The sequence below is a fragment of the Equus przewalskii genome, chromosome 15 (genome assembly GCF_037783145.1).
Source record: "Equus przewalskii isolate Varuska chromosome 15, EquPr2, whole genome shotgun sequence".
NCBI classification, from domain to species: Eukaryota; Metazoa; Chordata; class Mammalia; order Perissodactyla; family Equidae; genus Equus; species Equus przewalskii.
In genome coordinates this window covers 39921379-39939985 of record NC_091845.1, presented here as the reverse complement: position 1 = coordinate 39939985, position 18607 = coordinate 39921379, and the positions used below count along the sequence as shown (strand labels likewise).

Sequence of the window (18607 nt, the reverse complement as noted above, 5' to 3'; positions counted from 1 at the left end):
ATTTTACCATTCACCCAGACCCCACGTGGATGTTTACACACCCAGGGACACAAACAGGGCCATACAGCACAGTGTTCTCACTGTCTCTGTCCTGAACACATCTGCACTTCCCTGAAATTCATCCCAAAACTCGGTTTTAGGCCCAGAGGTGGGTGATGAAGGTCAAAGGGCTCGCTTTCTCCCACTAGAGGACTAGCCCACCCCTGGGCCTTTGAAAGTTCTGGGCTCAGAGAAGCCAAGCGATTCCCCCAGGGCCAACACAGCTCAGACCTGGCCCAACCACCCGCCCTAGGCTCTCTGGCCAGCAGGAGAGGGCAGGACCAAGGCTCCGAGTCCTCCACTGGCCTGCAGCGGTCGAGACAGAGTGGGGTGCAAAGAGGCTGGCGCCCTCCCCTAGGTGATGGCGGCCAGACCTGGCCCCTGCCAAGCCGAGACGCCGCCACACACCTGTCCCTGCCCCACGCTCTGCCACACCTGTCCCCGGTCCCTCACCTGTTCCTGCTCCCCTCCCACGAGTCACGGCAGCCTCACCTGTCCCCGGTTCCTCACCTGTTCCCGGCCCCTGCTCCCTGCGAGACCACTGCCCAGGCTGCCCTACCCACTCATCCCAGGGCACCGCCCTCCCCCGACCCCGCCGACCCCGCCTCACCACCGCGCGGGCAGGCGTGCAGGGCGGGCCGCCCATTACTGTACGGCATCCAGATCTTTTTCAGGGGGTTCTGGGTTAATTCCCGTGGGGACGCCATCCCCGGGCGAGGATGAGTCGGACTGCGCCGCTTGCTACCCAGCAGCCGGGCCACCTCGGGCCACTCGAGGCCCCGCCCCTCGGTCCCGCCCCCCTGCAAGCCTCGGTGACGCAGGTCCAACTCCCTGCAGGCCCCGCCCCAGAACAAGTAGGCTCCACCCCAACTGAAGAGGGCCTGGCCTCTGACCACGCATGCCCAACTCGCCTACGAGCCGTATTGGATCAAGCGGGCCCACCCTTCCTGCCAGGATCGCGGACACGCATGCCCACCTCTCTACATGTTCCAGGCCTGGATAGTGTAGGCCCCGCCCCGGATGCACGAGCCTAGCACACCCAAGCCGACTGCGCTGATTTGCATAGTCCTTACCCACGGCTTCTCCCCCAGCGCGCCCGAGATTCCTCTCCCTGCAGCGTGAGACCTCAGAGACTCCCGGGAGGGAGGAGTTTGCATGCAATGGGGCAGGACCTGCGTGACCAGCAGGGCTTGGTTGGTCAGAACCAGCCCGGTGGCCCCTGCGTAACTCTAATCGTCTCGCTGCCACCTCCGCCGCTCCCTGCTGGCCTTGCGCTGGGATCCTCTTGTCTCCTCCGAGCCCCTGAACTCTTCCCCTCCCACAGAAGCGACCGGCTTAACCATGTTGGAAAAACTCCTTTATCTCCTGCACGGGGACACGGGACAAATCTCAAAATTGATCATGTTTCTCTCTTTGCCTTGGCTGCTGGGGTAAACCCAGCCCACCTAGAGCATGTGAGCAGGACCTTGTAACCAAGCTCTCTGGGGACTCACTGAGCCTGGCAGGATCTTACTTCTTCCAGGATTTCATTTTTACCAATTAAATTTTAAATCGTAAGTTTACGTATTTTTTTAATGAGCCTCTGTCTCCATCAGGAATATGGAATGCACGCGTCATCAATCATACAAGATTCTGGTATACATTAAATATGTCAATGTCTGAGAAGTCTATTCTATAGGACGTTAGTGTTATTTATTATATTATCTCCCTCCTGTTTCTCAAAAGGCAGTGGAGGGAAGAGGCAAGGGAGAGATCCAGAAGTTCAGGAACCCCTGGCACATTCTCTCCTGTCCTACCTCCTCCCCAAGCTTTGTACACTTTCTGGCGGGGGGGGGGGGGGGGCCCCCACCGACACTCCTCCAACCTGGGTCACACTGCCCTCTAGCGATGTCCTCCACCACACCCCCTACAGGATCACTAAGTCCTCAAGTTCTCTGCCCAGTATGTGCCCAGTCAGGAGCCAGGTGCTGGGGGCATGGAGAACAAGGCTCAACCCAGTGAACCACAGGGGCAGTGGTCCTTCCCTCCGACCGCCTTGCCAGCCCCTGCCTTGGGTTAGTCCTCCAAATCACCACCCAGCCCTTCAGAGCCCAGTAAGGACACTTAAGGGGCCGGCTCCGTGGCCGAGTGGTTAAGTTCGCGCGCTCCGCTGCAGTGGCCCAGGGTTCGGATCCTGGGCGCGGACATGGCACCGCTCATCAGGCCACTTTGAGCGGCGTCCCACATCCCACAACTAGAAGGACCTGCAACTAAGATATACAACTATGTACCGGGGGGTTTTGGGAAATAAAGCATAAAAAAAAAAAAAAAAGATTGGCAACACTTGTTAGCCCAGGTGCCAATCCTTAAAAAAAAAAAAAGGACACTTAAGATGACTCTGATACAGATGTCTTGCCCACTTCACAGGAAATGAAGGTTCAGGAGGTCCACATGCTGGAAACCCACCTAGACACTCCCTGAAACCAGCTCTAACTGCCTATCCGGGGAATGCCCTGCCCCAGACAGAGTCCACCACTTCCTCCTTCACGCTCCCGCTGCAGTGTCCACACCCCATCTCCCTCCACCTCATGCCCAGCAGCTCTAAGCATACCCGTGGGCGGCCCCTGATGAGCAGGATGCCCCTTGTGACCTCCCGCATGCTTCCTACTTCTCCAAAGCCACTCATTCTGTTCCTGACACATCCAGCCCTCCAGTCTGTCTCCTGGCTACTGCCAAGGCCATTCTGGGGCCACTCTGGCCTCAGAGATCTGTCACCACACACCCACACCCTGTTCAACCCTCAGCACTCATTACAAAGACTGTCTCCTCTAACATCCTCAGATATGTAGCCCCTCCTCAGGCCTACCCATTCTCCTCCTCAGCCCTCCTGGGATGTGATCAAATGCTGGGGGTAGGGGGCAGGCAGGGCAGGGCAGGAAGCCAGGACCATCTCCCGGAAGCCATCGTCACACCCAGACAGTCTGGATTCCTAGGAAAAGCAGTGGCTCTGCACCTCCCACTCTTCCCCAAACAGTCTGACACTGAGCTGACCCAGACACACCCTCCCAAGTCCCTATATCCAGTGAGAGGCCACAGGTCAACAGCAAGAGAAGCCTGGGGCCGCTCCCCAAGGCCGGGGTCTACATCTGCTCAAGCATATTCCCCATGACTCCTCCCTTGGCCCCGTTTCTAGAGTAGCAAACTGAGGAAGAGGATCAGGGCCCAGTGTCAGCGCCAGCCCACAGTGCAGGATGGACTCAGATCAATTCCCAGCCCTTCAGAACCTTGCCTCTCGCACCTTGCACTATCACTACACTTGCCACCTCCACACCTGTGCTCTTGCTTGTTCACTCCACCCATTGAAATGTTCTCCTGACTTTCTGCTCCCTCAATGTCAGCAGGTGCTCAAAAGAATAACCAGCCCTCATGGCTTTTCCCTCTTGGGGCCATCCCAAAGTGAGCCATCTATCCTGGCCCAGGGGTGGGAAGTGTGCTGGGATGTCAGCATGCTTTCGTGTGTGATTGTGTCCTGCTGAGCCTCTTTCCACCATCAACCTGCCTGGCCTGGCCCCAGTTGGCTCCCGTGGTGCCCTCTGCACTGATCAGTGGACCTCCTCCAGGCTACAAGCTGTAGGGTGGCCAGAGTCCTCAATCCTCAGTTCTCAGTGTCCAAACTCTTCCCAGTCTCTGTATCTGCAAAGCCACCTGAGCCAGACCTGATGGCCTAGTGGTTAAAGTTGGGCGTTCTGAACACTTTGGCAGCCCAGTTCATTTCCCAGTCGCAGAAGCACACCACCTGACTGTCAGTTGCCATGCTGTAGCTGTGTAGCTGTAGCGGTGGTTCACATAGAAGAACTAGAAGGACTTACAACTAGGATATACAACCATGCACTGGGGCTTTGGGGAGAAAAAAAAACCACCCTTTGCAGCATAAAGGTCCCCGGGATCTCAGTGAATGCCACACAGATCAACATGTTAATGCATGAAAGCCTACATGTGCACACAGCCACACATGCACACACTCTAACAAGCCTGCATCCAGGCCTGAGCAGAGATGGGCAGGCTGCAGTGGGGCCTGCTGCTGTCTCCTGCCTCCCTTCTCCTTTATTCCCATTCCCATCCCCTCTGCTGCCTCTGAGAGGTTTGAGGAGTTCCAGGATTCCAGCTTCCTCTGGCCATTTCTAGCCAAGGATCATGCCCTGTGTCTCCATGGGCCCAGAGCTCACAGAGGGTGTGAGTTTACTACTTGGGGGTATGCAGCCATGTGACCAAGCAGCCTGTGAGCTCTGGTCTGCAATTACTGATTCCATCCTGGCACAGGGCACACAGTAGGTGCTCAGAGTGACTCAGGACCAGCCAGCACACACAGTAAGGGCTCAGAGAGGTTCATGACCAGGACAGTGCACACAGTAGGTGCTTAGAGCAGCCCAACCGGCACAAGGCACACGGTAGGTGCCCTGGAATTGCTAGCATAAGGGCTAAAGTCACATCATATGAAAAATTTTCCAAATGAGTCTCTGGACCTCCCCAAACTGGTGTGCCTCCTGAGGGGGGATCTGGACAAACGTGACCCCTTGGAGGCCAGCAAAAGGCAGAGCAGGAGGGCCCCCGGCAGCTCCAGCTGGCTGTCCCTCCCCCTGGGTTGGAGGAAGAAGCTATTTATAGCTCCTCCGTGGCCCTGCCCCCTTCCCCTGCAAGGCGACAGTGTTCCCCCTCCTCCATGCCAGTGACAGACTAATGCCCCCTTGGAGCACCCCTACACCTGGAGAGACCCCCAACACCCTTGCACCCCTTCCAGCGCCATCCCCACTGTACCCAGGTCTTTTCCCAACACCCACACCCTCTCCACGCAGCCCTGTGCCTACCCTGCCTGCCGCTCCATGACCTGGGGTCCATCAGGGAGCTGCCTCCTTCCGTGTCTCTGTCCATCTTGCAATGAACTGTCCTGGGCCACCACCCCTGGCAGCTTTGAGTGGGGCAACCCCGCCCTCGGGGCTCTGGAGAGCAGCCGCATGCCCTGTGGCCCCGCCTCTTCAGCCCCGCCCTGAGCCCGCCCCCCAGGGCCACTTACAACTGAGATCCACGTCAGTGCCCCCAGACCAGCAGCTACACTCGCATCAGTATGGCCTCTCACCAGCCAGAGGTGTCCATCGCACCCAGTGTCTGCCCTCATCTCCAGCTGGAGTTGTCTACACTACCCAGAGCACCTGCCCCCTCTGCAGGCAAGACCGTTCACACTGTCCAGAAGATCAGTCCCAGCTCCAGCCCAGCACTGGCACTGGGAGAGTGAGATAAGGCAAAACCTACTCCTTCCACAACAAGGGACCAGGTCAGTGAAATGGAAGCGGGGAGTGGGCCAAGGGGCAGCATAGCCAGCTATGCCTCAGCCCTCATGTGTCACTGCCTGGGTGCACGCGACTGTGCGATCCTCATCCATCCCATCCTCCAGTCACTACATTTATTGAGCACTTTGTGCATGCCAGAACCTTCATGTACATCATGTTACTCAATGTTCACAAGAAGCTTGGTGGCATCACTTTCCTTTATGGATGACAAAACTGAGGATTGGAAAGATGAGCATCTTTGCTCAGGACCATTCCATGAGGGAGGGGCAGAGCTGGGCCGAAGCCCCGGCAGCCCGAACTCCCTCTCCCCTCAGTCATATGTGTCAGAGGGCCAAGGCTGCGTGTGCATGGGTGTGAGTAGGACAGTGCCTGGCTGTGTGTTGAGCAGGTTTGGGGGACAAGCACCTGTTTCTCCCGGCCCTCACATTGCTCACACACACTCACAGCTGTCAGATACATAGGGATGCAGTCACACATGCATGCACACTGCCCACAAGGCAAGGGTGCCACAGCCGCAGACGTCCCACATATGGCCATCCATGCCTAGAGATGCCCCCAATGGCCCCATCCATCTGGGATGGGTGCTGTCTCACGGAGCACAAAACATGCATGTGACCCTCAGCCATCACCTCACTCTGTGGTGACCTGTGGCAGGCAGGGCAGACCTGCAGATCTGGTCTTAGGTGAACTGGTTTCAGATATAGTAATGGGCTCCTGTGTTGAGGTTCCTGAAAGTGGCATGACAGTGACCACATGTGGTGGTGTCCAGAGGCCCTGTGACTGGGGCATTCAGACATGGCAAGACTCCACAAGGTAGTGACCTTCCATAGCAGTGTCCAAGCTGTCCAGGCATATTGTAAGTCTGTGTGGCTCCCAGGCGTGGCAAGACTTCACTTGGCAGTGATCTGACATGGCAATGTCCAGGCTGTCCAAACACACTGTGACTCTGTGTGGCACTCAGATATGAATGACATCACATGCCAGTGACCCATACGGCGGTGTCCAGATGCACTCCCAGATGTGGTACCCTCCAGCTCTGCTGCTGCTCTCCGGGTCTCCTCATCCAGGGTGGCCCCATCAGTGTAACTCCCTCCCTCAGGCTCAGCGGCGGCCAACATGGGCCAGGATGCGAGCGTTGGCAGCAGCCTGCTCCCTCGCAGCCCTGGCCCGGACCTGCTCCAGTAAGATCTGCAGGAGGCCGACGGGGACATCCAGGGAGAGGGTGATGCGGGGACCAGGGTGGGGGTCAGGGTTGGGGTGGCCCCAAGCAGCAGAGGGGCCTGTGGCGCTGGCTGAGGGACTCTCCGAGGCCACAGGGCAGGGAGTGGCCTGGGGAAAGTTCTGAGGGATGAGCTGGAAGGCTGGGATAGGGGTCGCTGGGACAAGCAGGACCCTGCCCAATGTCAGGACCATCAGCACCAGCAGAGCCCACTTGGTCATCGTGTGGTCAGGCTGCGAGGAGAAAACAGGCTCAGGGCAGGGGCTCTGGTCAGCTATGACTCGTGGACAGAGGCAGATGGGGTAAACAGAGAGACAGAGAGGGAGACTGAGAGGTAGAGATTAGAGAGGCCAGGCCGGGGACAGAGAGAAGCAGACAGAAATGAAGGGACGAGAAGAGAACCAGAGTGAGACAGAGAAGATCAAGACAGAGAAGACAGAGAAGGAGTCAAAGAGACAGAAAGAGTGCGAAAGAGAATGAGAGAGACAGAGATAATGAGACAAAGAAACGAGAGACAGAGAGCCATAGATATATCTAGATATAGATATATAGGTATACTTTTATATATGGAGGGAGAGAAGAAGAACAAGAAGAACAAGAAGAACAAGAAGAAAAGGAGGAAAAAGAAGAAGAGGAAGAGGAGGAGCAGGAAGGAGGGGGAGGAGGATGGAGGGGGTGGAGGAAGGAGGAGGAGGAGGAAGGAGGGGGAGGAAGTAGGAGGAGGAGAAAAGGAGGGAGGGGGAAAGCCAGAGGGAGAAAGAGATGCAGATGAATGCAATGGAGGCAGACAAAATAGAGGGAGCCTGGAAGACAAAGAGACAGAAACCACCCCAGAGTCAAACAGCATAATGGAAATAAGGATGCAAAGAGACAGAGAAACACAGAGGGACAAAAGGGGAGCCTGAGGTCTGAGCAAGAGAGTTTACAGCAGATCGAGGAAAAAGAAGGGCAGGAATGGGGGTCCTTCACACGGAGAAGCAGGCAGAGACCCCAGGGCCCCCTCAAGTCCAGAGATCTCCACTAACCCAAAACCTGGATCCACTCAACTCCCAGGCCCTGCCCAACCCAGCCCAACCCCAGTCTCACCAGTAGCTGCTTCCTCTGGGGTAAGTCGGGGCTGCTGTGGCTGCCCGGGGCTGGGGCCAGGCAGTTCTGTGCTGTGGTCTGACCCTCTGCCTGCTTCAGGGCCCATTTATCTCCCTTAGCCCCTGGGGTGGGAGCTCGGGCATGTCTCCCGGCATGAGGCAGCTCCTCACCTATGACTCATCCTGTCCTGGGGGGCAGTGAGGACACATCCTCACCCCCTACCCTACCTACTCCTTTGTGGGGACTGAAGGTCACAGGACAGTGACCAGGGCTGGACAGAGGGACTCTGTATCCATGGAGGATAGTACTGACCTCCCATGGAAAACCTGACACCCCCATCTCCCCAAACAGTCACAACAGGGGCCTTTTAAAACAGCAGCTTTAATGCCCCCCAGAATCAGCACCATGTCATCACAGGCTTGGGTCAAGGGGCAGGTCAGACACAGTCACATCTGCTCACTGCCCACAGCCACCCCTACACTGAGACATCTGCCAGGGAGGCAGGAACCACAATGGGGGTTTGTTCACAGGGGGGAAGGCTGGACCCACAGGACCAAGTCACTGAAATAATGGACACGCTCATGCACGCTCACGTGCACACAGGCTTCTAGCACCAAGGGGAGGACAGCAGGGTCCTGCTGAGACACCAACTCCTCCAGGGGATGCTGAACATCAGCTCATTATCTGGGCCTCAGCTCTGGACAGCACCTGCATAGGGCAGGTTGGGAGCTGTCTTCAGCCATCTGACCTCACCCAACATGTAGGCCCCGGAGAAGCACTGAGCAAAGGGTCAGTTGGGGAGGCAGCTGGGGGCACAGGGGAGTGGGGGCTCTCACCTCAGAGGGGATCCTTACTCAGGTCTTTAAAGGAGGGAGGCTGGAGGGGGACTATACTGGGACCAGTTTTTTGGTCTGGGGGTCTCTCCCAGGTCCCCCAGTCTGAGGGAGCTTCTGACCTGGACTCTGACCCAGGACCTAGTCTGGGTAGGCTCAGTGCCCAGGCCCCTACTGGGACAGGGGATAGGCCAATACCTGTTCCCTGGCTCTGGACCACCCGGGGTGGGCAACGGCGCTCACAGGCCTCACGGGTCCCAAAACGGTTGGCATTCCCTCCGCAGCCACCGTAGACAAATGGGTGACAGGCTTCTGTGCTGCCTGCCACAGCCCGATGGTACCAGCGCAAGGTGTAGGCAGTACAAGAGCCCTCGTCCAGTGGAAGTGAGCAGGGGTCTGAGTCTGAAGTCAATGGAGGTCAGGAGGTCAGCAGAGGTAGTGGGAGTCAGAGAGGGACTAGGGGTCGGTGAGAGGTCAGCAGGGAGCAGCGCTGCCTCCCCCTACCAGAATCCCTCTGGGCCCAGCGTCCATTCTCACCATTGCCTTCCCAAGGAGCCTCGGGGTCCTGGTATTCCTCCACGGAATACTCAGAGTATTCGTACTCGTCGTCCTCAGGGGGCACCTGGCCTGCACACAGAAAGGGTGTGCTGTGAGCAGGGACACTGCTTGGCTAGGTTTGTGCTGCTTACTCCTGGCCCTCGGGGTGGGGTGGGCAGCACTGGTCTCCTGTGTGTGCATGAGTGTTCATGCATGTGCCCTACATGTGGACCCTATGCATGTGGCACGTGCCCTACATGCATGAGCACCCCTGCATGTGTCTGTGCTCCACCCACATATGCCCCGTGGGTTCAGCTGTCCTCACCTTCCTCCTCTGCGTGAGAGACCCGGAGCACAGGCACATGGTGGAGCCGGGGACCGGTGGTGTCTGCAGCATAACTCGGGAGGGGTCCTGGAGCAAGGAGCAGGGGCACAGGGCTCTGGGGTCATCATGGCAGCCACCCCAGCCAAGTCTCTGCTGAGAGGACCAGGCAATTGGCAGAGCAGGGCCTCGGGTGAGGAAAGTTCCAGGAGCAGAAAATACTCACGTGATCCAGATGCGATAAACTGGCCCTGGCAGGCTGGAAGGGGCAGAGAGAGGCAAAGAGAGAGACAATGACAGAGAGCAAGAGACAAAGATGGAAAGAGGCAGGGAGAGAGAGACGGAAGGGTAGAGATATACAGAGAGGAACGGCAGCAGAGAGTGAGAGAGAGAAAGACAGAAGGAAAGAAAGGAAGAGAGAGACAGCGGGAAGCAGAGAGAGAAACAGAGGGAGAGAGAAAGAGGAAGAAAGGCAGAGGAGAAACAAAGGACACGAGAGAAGTTAGGAACCGGTCAACAAAGGGCAAGAGAGAGAGCGCGAGACAGAGACCATCAAAAACAGGCAGGCGTGGAGACAGAGCAAAAGCAGTCGCAGACACAGAGAGATGGAAGGAGACAGCTTTACTCTCTGATGCCCCCGGGGCCATCAGAGCCTCCCGCCCCCTGCCGGCACCCTGACCCCATGTCAGGCCCAGAGGGACCAGCTCTGTTCCCACCTCCACCCCCTCCACACAGGGCCATACTGGGTGTCCAGGAACACTACATATCCATCCACATCTGCCTATGTGTGTGTCTCCATTTGGAGATGTCCAGTCAGCATATCTGTTCTGAGATAAGTGTGTACCCAACCATCTCTGCTCATCTCCTTGACTGCTTGTCCCCCATAAGTTCTGAGGACCCTTTCTTTCCCTGACTAGGGGTGCTGGGGTAGAATGACGATGGGACCCAAGAGACTCTGGGCTGGGCCCTACTCACCACAATGTTGACTCATTTCCTGACGCACAAAGGCCCGAATGTCATCCTCCTGGGAGCACAAGACCACATGAAGAGCCCATGGATCACAGGAAGGACAAAGGGCACATGGTGCAGGGATGATGGAGGGGGAGCATCGAGTCAGGGGCCCAGGGCCCAGACGGGTCTGGGTGTTGGGTGCAAGAGGCAGGGCCCAGCCCACCCAGGCCCACACTCACTGTCAGTGCGGCTTCTCCCTTCTCACCACGGGGGCCAGCAGGTCCTGGCCGCCCCTATGTGCAACAGATGGGACCAGGCTTTGACCTCTGATATAAGGGACACCAGAGGTCACCCCAATCTCTGACCTCAAGCCCAGGAATCCCCACTTACCTGCTCCCCTCTCTCTCCAGGTGTTCCAGGGGCCCCAGGGGCACCCACCACACTCTCTCCAGGAGGACCTCGCTCACCCTGTCAGACACAAGGACCAAGTGAGCAAGGTCAGAGGCAGTGGGGGTCAGAAGTAGGGCAAGTTGGGGATAACAGGTTCAGAGGCTGGGGCAGGAATATTGGGGGATGGGTTTCAGGGTCAGAGGTCAAAAGTTTAGAAGGGTCAGGGGGGTTCAAGGGTTAGGAGTCAGAGCCAGGGCCCCTCACCTTCTGGCCCTGAAGTCCTTCAGGGCCTTTGGGACCAACACCGCCAGGTGGCCCCGGGGGACCACTAGAGCCGTCATTGCCCCTGGGACCTGGGAAGCCCCCAATTCCTGGGGGCCCCTGGAAAGAGACAGATCAGGGTCAATGATCAGAGTCCTCAAAGATGGACTCACTTTCAGAGAGCACAATCCCCTCAGTTCACCATGACCTTAGCCTGAACTTACCCGCTCCCCTTTCTCGCCCTGGTCACCCTTGGGTCCTGGCTGCCCATCAAAGCCTCGGTCACCCTGGGAACGGAAAGAAGCATGAGAGACCCTCTGCTCTAGTCTCCTTTAGCTTAACTGCCTTGAGCACCCTGGTCCAATGGCCACAACCTTCTATGACCTGTGCAACTGTGACCCTACCAGCCTGGGACTCTCAATCTACCCTAAGCTCCATGACCCCGACCTCACTGGAACACCCTTTGCTCTGACTCTACCTATTTCCTTTACAACGACACTCCAACCTCCCCCACTGACCTCCACTCACCATAAGCCCTTAGCCCTAATGCGCATGTCCCCTCTGCTCCACCTCCCGTCCCTTAATCCTAAATTCCCACTGTGACCCCACCCTGAAACCTCAAGACCAGCTCCCCTCCACCCCTCAATATTCCAACTTTCCACAACATTCCTTGACACAAAACCCCCATGGCCCTACTGTGACCTTCCCTATCCCATCCTGACCCCTCAATGTCCACTGTCGAGAGACACCATACCTTGGGACCAATCAGGCCCTCCTTCCCAGGGGCCCCCGACAGGCCTGGCACACCTGGCTCCCCCTGGAGAAGAGAAGACATGAGCTGGGCCCTGGCCAACCGATCATCTCCTCATTTTGGGTGTGCCCCACACTCACTGTATCTCCCTTCCGTCCTGCCAGCCCAGGGCGGCCCAGAGGACCAGCTTCTCCCTGCAGGCATCAGGTGGAGGGGTCAGGCGTCAGCCTTAGGTCCAGGCCCCACAGCCGCCCACATCCCCCTTCACCTCTGTACCTTATCCCCCTTCTCTCCATCAAGGCCACAGGCTCCCTTAACTCCTCGTTCACCCTGAGAGAAAAAAGCAAGTGGAAAAATGACTTTCAGATACCTCACCCTATAACCCTTTGACCCTGAAACCATCTCCAAACTGGTCTCAGACACTCTAACTTCCGACCTTCCAACCTACAACCTAACACCCCACATTCAACCATGGATACCCCAACATCTGACCCCAGATACCTCACCCTCCAACATCAGGCCTCTTGACCAGGAAAAAATATCCAGTCTCCTTCTCACCTTAAGGCCCCGGGGACCCATGAAGCCAACATTTCCTTTGTCTCCTCGGACACCAGGGGCTCCATCCTTTCCTGGGGATCCCTGTGGGGAGAGGCGTCAATATGAAGTCAGGGGAGTTCAGGGAGGGATCAAAGGGAATCAGTCTGGATGTAATGGACTGAGAAAACCATGGGGGTAAGAGTCACCATTGGAGCCCAGAGTCACTGGAAGGGCAGGGTTTTCCATGGGGACAAGGGTCACCATGGGCAGGGGGTCACCATGTGGGTGGAACCATCATAGGGGTTACTGTGAAAGTAGGCGCCCCTGGGCAACATGAGGACACCATGAAAGTACTGGGTCACTATAAGGTCAAAGGTCACCAAATGGGAATGGGGGCCCTGTGGGAGCAGGGGCATCTTACCGGGTCACCAGGGATCCCTGCAGCACCAGGTTCACCCTGTGGGAAACACAGATGTCGGAGGGAGGCCCTTCAATGTGACTGTCCCCCATGCTGGCCTATCCGCTGCACATGAGGCTATTCGGTGACTCTGTGGCCAGAGCCCAGGCTGCACACAGACCCCATGTGAACACACACATGGTTGACAGTGAGGGAGGCTGGAAACTCCCCAGTGCTCAGAGGACACCCATGGGACAGGTGTGTGTGATGTGTGACTCTGGGTCTGTGCCTGAGGCAGGGCTTGCCTTGGGTCCCGTGAGTCCACGCACTCCCAGCAACCCGGCTGAGCCCTTGTCACCAGGCTCTCCCTTGGCGCCCTGTGGGAGTGACCAGAGAGGGACACAATCAGGAACAGACCAGCCTGGAGGATTGGAGTATGACTGGAAGTGCCAACAGGGGCAGAGCCCACCAGTGCTGCTCCCCGCCACCGCCCCCGGTGGCCCCATCCCTTCCAGCCCACACCATAGCAGCCCTATGGAGTGCCTCATTTCTCACTCCAATTCCCCCAGATTCCTGACCCTCCCTCTAACCACTAGGCCCCTAAACCTACCTGGAGTACCCCTAACACCCAAGGAGCCCCCTTCCTGGTCCCAGAGGACCTCTCATAGAGCTACAGTCCAGAGGTCTCCTCAAGACCTCACATCAAGGCCCTTGAGCCCCAGGAGAGTCCCCCATCCTCTCAGCCTCCCCATAGACTTGCTACAGCCTACGGAACGCTATCCTCTCTGACCTCCAGAAAGCCCCCTCCCCATCCTCCCCTTCTATCCTCACAGACCCTCCACAGAACCCCCACAGCCCACAGCACCCTGTCTCCACCCCATATAGAGTACCCCACCCTCTCCCCTGTACCTTCTCTCCAGGGTTCCCACTCTCTCCGCGAGGTCCTTTGTCACCATCTATGCCCCGAGGACCTCGTTCACCCTGGGTCAGGGGTCAGAAGTCAGGGTCAGGTGTTGGAGGTCCCTGAGTTTGAGCTCTCAGATAGGAGAGCCCAGCCCCCATAGGAGCCCCTGTATCACACAAGGGAGACCCAGTCTGCACATGGGCCAGACCCACTCACCATGACCCCCTTGGCACCCTGTGGCCCCGGAGGCCCCACAGCCACGGCTGAGTCACCCTGAGTAGACAAAGGGACAGTCAGAGGAGTCAGAGCACTCTTAGTCCCCTGCCCCTGCCTTCCCCCATGTCCACACTCACCTTATCACCCTTTAGCCCTGTGGTTCCAGCATCACCCTATTGAGTGGAACATTGTGAGTCTCACCCAAATGGAGTCGTCCCAGGTCCTAATTACAAGAGCCATCCGCACCCCCACTCACCCAAGGGGCCTTTTCCCCACATCCTTACCTTCTCCCCACGCTCCCCTCGGCTGCCTGGAGGGCCCTATATGAGAGAAGAAGACTGTGAGCTATGGAAATATGGGGGAATAGTTGGGAGACAGCTCAGGAGGTAGGTGAGGACCAACGGGGGCTCAGGGGAATAGGAGAGACAAAGGACCAGAGAGTAGACAAGGAGAACCAGAAGGCTGCAGACAATGTCCCAAGGGCACAGAGGGCACAGGCAGAGGACTGAAGTCACACCACTGGCACTTTCCCCAAGGGAACCCACCATGAGTCCTCGGGGTCCCTCCTGGCCGGGATGGCCATCTTCACCCTGGAAGGTACCATTAAGTTCACTGACTCAGAAGTTGGAAATTAGAGGCAAGAGCCACAATAAAGGGAGCCCCGATGTGGCTCCCTGCAGTGGACCGTGGCCGCAGAGCAGGACGTACGTACCCGGACGCCTGGCTCCCCACGCTCGCCGCGGGCCCCGGGCAGCCCTACTCCAGGGTCTCCCTGGAGATCAACAGGACACCCAGGATAAGTGAGGGGAATCAGTGGGGCACACAGGGTTATGGGAGGTTAGTGGAAATTGGAGGGGGTGACAGGGATCAGTGGAGGTTGGAGGGGTGATGGGGTACATAAGACAGCCAGCAGCATCGTCCCATCTACCTTGTCTCCTTTGAGTCCAGAGGCCCCGGGTGCTCCCTGTGGGCAGAGTGAGGTGAGGGTTCCATGCCCCTCAAAGGCACACACACATACCCAGCCACAAAGTGTGGCATAGTCCCCAGCGTAAGTCCTCACGTGGACAGACTCCAACACGCAGGAATCAGACACACGGGGTGTTGGGGCACCTCTACTCACCACTGACCCTGGTGGTCCAGGTGGCCCCAAGGGGCCTGGGGCTCCCTCTCTCCCTGGGAGGCCTGCCAGACCCTAAAGGAAAAATGAGGCAAGAGAGGCAGAGGGTGACTTGGGAAGCTTCCTCCTGCTCTGCCTCCTCAAGATTGGGAGCCCCTGAGGCAGGGCCTGGGCCCCCTTCTCTTCCTCACCCACTACTGGATTCAGAGGTCCAAAAGTCCCCACGTCCCCACATGCTGCTCCCAGCGCACTTACCCGCTCTCCACTGGGGCCTGGCTGACCCATCTCTCCTCGAGGGCCTGTCTGACCAGGGAATCCAACAATACCAGGAGCACCGGGGGGTCCAGGGGGGCCCAAGTCTCCCTGTAACAGAGATAGCAAACGGAGGAGTGGTCCCAGCAGGACCCCTTCCCAGGACTAGACTCAGACTGCCCTCTTCCTCCCACCTCCAGGGGCCTCCCTGCCTGCTGCCCCCACCACTAGTGATGGGGCATTGACTTACCTTCAGACCTGGAGGACCAACTGGCCCAGAGGGGCCCTGGACCCCGACTCCTGGGTCACCCTTCAAGGGAACGAGGGGTCAGAGCAGGCTCAGGGAGTTTCAGGACCATGATCTTCAGAAGGAATGATTTAGGGCACACATACCTTGTTACCCTTTAGTCCTGGAGCCCCTTTCTGACCCTAAAAAAAACCAAAATAAACAGCACTTGAGAGGGTGTGAACATGAGCCCAGAGCTTAGATACAGCCCAAAAATATTCTCAGGGGAGCTCAAATGTGACCAAGGATTGATTCACTGGAGCTCAGATGTGACCATGGACTCATGGGGGCACAGACAGGGAAGCTCAGATGTGATCACAGATACATGGGAGTTCAGGCATGACCACAGACACGTGGAGCTTACACATGAGCACAGACATATAGGACTGTGGATGCGAGTGCAGATCCATGGGAGCTCAGACAGGAGCAGGAACTCAGACACATGCATCCCAGGGAGCTTAAACATGACCACAGACATGAACTCAGATACATGGAGCACAGATGTGGCAGAGGAGAGGGGCAGCATAAACACATGACAAAGGAGAGGCCCACAGGAACTTCAATGTGGCCTGAGACCTGGGAGGTCAGAGAGGAGCTTTGTGTGTGCTCAGACATGGTGACAAACAGAAGACCTAGGAGAGGCACATAGAAGCAAAGATGGGGCCCTGAGCTCTGGGAGTGTGGATGCCAAGAGGCATAACCCCTGTGTTCTCCCGGGAGCAGGATCCTGTAATGCTGGAACATATGGCCAGGCTCAGGTTCAGACACGTGCACAGGCCCAGGAATGGTCCCTGATGTCCATGACTGCACTCCTCCACCCAGGCTCATACTGGCCCAGACCCCAGACTCACATCTTCCCCAGGGTCTCCAGGCTCCCCTGCACGGCCAGCTTCACCCTGCACAGAAAGAGTGGTGAGGGGGTCTGGCCACCCAGCCTGACCCCTACTTGCCCAGTGCTCAGGCCCTGGGGCCAAGCTCATCTCACCTTCTCACCCCGTGGCCCTGGCAGTCCCCGGTCACCCTTGGCTCCCTGTAGAGATGGGCATCAGAAGGCAATATGGGCATCAGTGTTACAAACAGATGAGACTCAAGGAGGGAGGCATGAGGCCCAGGGTCAAATGGGGCATATTATGGAAGTTGAGGGACATGAGGGTGGGTGAATGTGCTGTTGGAGGCTCCACACTCACCGGCTCTCCCACCAGGTCTCCAGCAAGGCCTCCAGGAGCTCCCTGATGAGGGAGAGGGGTCAGTGGGATTCCTCAGCCCCCACCCACCACCCAGCCCCTCTTCCCAGGCCTCCCACACACTCACCTTCTCTCCCTTTGCTCCAGGGGGCCCCACCACAGCCTGTAGGGAATGCCTGGTAAGTTACCTAGCCTCCTGCCTTCTCCCCACGCCCACCCTGCCATCTAGGATGGGAAGTGCAGACTAGGCTTGGGCATGGGGCAGAGGAGGTGGTGCAGAGGATGGGGTCAAAGATCACCTGTCCAGGGGTCCCCATGGGTCCAGGCTCTCCTTTAGGTCCAACAGGGCCGGGCAGACCTGGTGACCCCTGTGGCAGAGCAGCATGAGGAACTCAGTGCCTCTCCACCACCCTGACCCTGCTGCCCCAGCCCTCCTCATCCTCCAGACACACAACTAGGCAGAGGGCCCCATCACAGGCCTGCAGCAAGCTCCCCCTGAAACACACACCGGCACGCCAGGGGCTCCTCTGTCTCCATCTTTTCCACTGGCACCATCACGACCTGGGGCTCCTGGCTTCCCTGTCTCCCCCTGAGAGGGAGGAGCTCTGTCAGAGGCCCACTCACTGACTCTTGACCCCCGGAGCCCAGCCCTGACCCCAGGACTCACCACTTGTCCAGGCAAACCTGGCGCCCCTTGAGGACCCTGAGGGAGACAAATCAGACGTGAGTGGTACATGGGAGAACATGAGACTGACCCAGAAAGCAGGGACATAGTGTCCCTGCAGGGTACACAGGGGACTCACTCACCACAAGGCCTGAAGGGCCAGGGGGGCCGGGAAGTCCCACAGCTCCAGTAGGTCCAGGCAGGCCCTGGGGGATAAAGAAGTTCAGGGCAGTGCCAACCCTACCCAGCTCCCTGTGACTCTACCCCATGAGCTGGGCCACTCACCCGTCCTGGTGGTCCTGTCTCTCCAGGCTCTCCCTGCCAAAAACCCAGAGATTGCATGACCCCACAGATGGACAAGAGGCTCCTCAGCCCCAGCCCATAAGCAGAGCCCACGTGGACGGGGCACCTTAGTGCTCAGCTTCATTGTAGGGCAATGACATCCCCGGAGGTTGGCAGATGTTCTCCTAGTGTGGACAGGCTCCTCTGAGCCTCATCTACCTTGCAGCCACACACCAGCACACAACTATACTCACCTTCAGGCCAGAAGGTCCCTGGGGTCCTGAGGGGCCAGCAAGACCCTAGAGAAAAGTGTCAAGGGCAGGGGACAGGGGTCAGAGTTATCCACTTGGGCTCAGGGATTAATATGAACAAGGCTCGGCTTATCAGTGGGGACTGATGCTTGCTCCACCCCTACCAAGCGGTGCTCCACCCATCACTCACAGGTGCACCAGGTGGTCCAGGGTCTCCACGGCCACCCTGTAGAAGAGAGAAAGAGTCTGACGAGGGAGCCAGCCTCACCACACTGGGGACACTGGGCAGTTCTGCCCATTTTTGGGGTTGGGCACAGATGGGGGTAGGAGGGGTGAGGATTCGGGAGTACTCACCTCTGGGCCAGGGGTCCCCCTCGGACCTTGCAGACCCTAGACAGAGAAAGGGGATCCTGAGCCTCAATCTGGGCCTCCCTTGGGTCTATTCCTGCCCTCTGGAGGCCTTTTCCTGGGGGACCCACTTCTACACCCCACCCCCAGTGGGCATAGACCACCATATACCAATGCATTGCCCCTCATGGATAACACATATGGGCCTGTGTGCACACACACACAGCCTGCCTCTTGCAGACATAATGCATCTACACTCACACCCGGGCACACAGGCATAATACCCTCATCACTGGTCACTGGTGACATGTGCATATGGCAGCCAGCACACAACAGAGGGTGGCTGTCCCCCAGAACCCAGGCCAGGCTGTTCCTGCCACCACTCACCGGCTTCCCTTCAGGCCCAGCCACACCACGCTCTCCCAACAGACCCTGGAAAGAACCGGGTTAAGTCCA

At 57.8% G+C, this 18607-nt stretch overlaps 3 protein-coding genes across 19 annotated transcripts in view; all 3 read right to left on the bottom strand.

Annotated features, from left to right (window-relative positions):
- The window catches only part of PFKFB4 (6-phosphofructo-2-kinase/fructose-2,6-biphosphatase 4), a 42888-nt gene extending 37776 nt beyond the window's left edge, over positions 1-5112 (bottom strand). For 4 of the 16 annotated variants that reach the window (XM_070577113.1, XM_070577115.1, XM_070577123.1 and 1 more), the window contains exon 1: positions 4884-5045. In XM_070577113.1, coding sequence (XP_070433214.1) covers positions 4884-4947 — 64 coding nt within the window. In that variant the 5' untranslated portion in view covers positions 4948-5045. Of the gene's footprint in view, positions 1-649; positions 943-1112; positions 1211-4883; positions 5046-5089 lie in introns of those variants that run through there. The other 12 variants (XM_070577118.1, XM_070577120.1, XM_070577124.1 and 9 more) reach the window with 6 other exon arrangements.
- A 350-nt stretch (positions 5113-5462) lies between these two features.
- On the bottom strand, positions 5463-6803 carry UCN2 (urocortin 2). The gene has a single exon (XM_070577125.1). The coding sequence runs from the start codon at positions 6801-6803 to the stop codon at positions 6465-6467; it is 339 nt and encodes a 112-aa protein (XP_070433226.1). The 3' UTR covers positions 5463-6464.
- The window catches only part of COL7A1 (collagen type VII alpha 1 chain), a 34083-nt gene continuing 20938 nt past the window's right edge, over positions 5463-18607 (bottom strand). Inside the window, exons 80-119 of one of the 2 annotated variants that reach the window (XM_070577110.1) lie at positions 18539-18583; positions 18158-18193; positions 17994-18029; positions 17807-17851; positions 17556-17588; positions 17414-17476; positions 17274-17309; positions 17115-17195; positions 16906-16974; positions 16734-16769; positions 16610-16651; positions 16408-16452; positions 16274-16318; positions 15530-15565; positions 15387-15446; positions 15140-15247; positions 14888-14959; positions 14696-14731; positions 14480-14539; positions 14313-14357; positions 14052-14087; positions 13905-13940; positions 13768-13824; positions 13557-13628; positions 12953-13024; positions 12672-12707; positions 12272-12352; positions 11990-12043; positions 11854-11907; positions 11717-11779; positions 11187-11249; positions 10966-11082; positions 10702-10779; positions 10551-10604; positions 10336-10384; positions 9587-9619; positions 9364-9450; positions 9039-9128; positions 8700-8903; positions 5463-6815 (exon numbers count right to left, since the gene is read on the bottom strand). In XM_070577110.1, the coding sequence (XP_070433211.1) occupies positions 6811-6815; positions 8700-8903; positions 9039-9128; positions 9364-9450; positions 9587-9619; positions 10336-10384; positions 10551-10604; positions 10702-10779; positions 10966-11082; positions 11187-11249; positions 11717-11779; positions 11854-11907; positions 11990-12043; positions 12272-12352; positions 12672-12707; positions 12953-13024; positions 13557-13628; positions 13768-13824; positions 13905-13940; positions 14052-14087; positions 14313-14357; positions 14480-14539; positions 14696-14731; positions 14888-14959; positions 15140-15247; positions 15387-15446; positions 15530-15565; positions 16274-16318; positions 16408-16452; positions 16610-16651; positions 16734-16769; positions 16906-16974; positions 17115-17195; positions 17274-17309; positions 17414-17476; positions 17556-17588; positions 17807-17851; positions 17994-18029; positions 18158-18193; positions 18539-18583 (2370 nt within the window). In that variant the 3' untranslated portion in view covers positions 5463-6810. Of the gene's footprint in view, positions 6816-8030; positions 8377-8699; positions 8904-9038; positions 9129-9363; positions 9451-9586; positions 9620-10335; positions 10385-10550; positions 10605-10701; positions 10780-10965; positions 11083-11186; positions 11250-11716; positions 11780-11853; positions 11908-11989; positions 12044-12271; positions 12353-12671; positions 12708-12952; positions 13025-13556; positions 13629-13767; positions 13825-13904; positions 13941-14051; positions 14088-14312; positions 14358-14479; positions 14540-14695; positions 14732-14887; positions 14960-15139; positions 15248-15386; positions 15447-15529; positions 15566-16273; positions 16319-16407; positions 16453-16609; positions 16652-16733; positions 16770-16905; positions 16975-17114; positions 17196-17273; positions 17310-17413; positions 17477-17555; positions 17589-17806; positions 17852-17993; positions 18030-18157; positions 18194-18538; positions 18584-18607 lie in introns of those variants that run through there. The other variant, XM_070577109.1, reaches the window with a different exon arrangement.

Bases quoted from the DNA above. Each gene is read 5' to 3' on its own strand.
- UCN2 (XM_070577125.1), bottom strand. From the start codon at position 6,803: ATGACCAAGTGGGCTCTGCTGGTGCTGATGGTCCTGACATTGGGCAGG.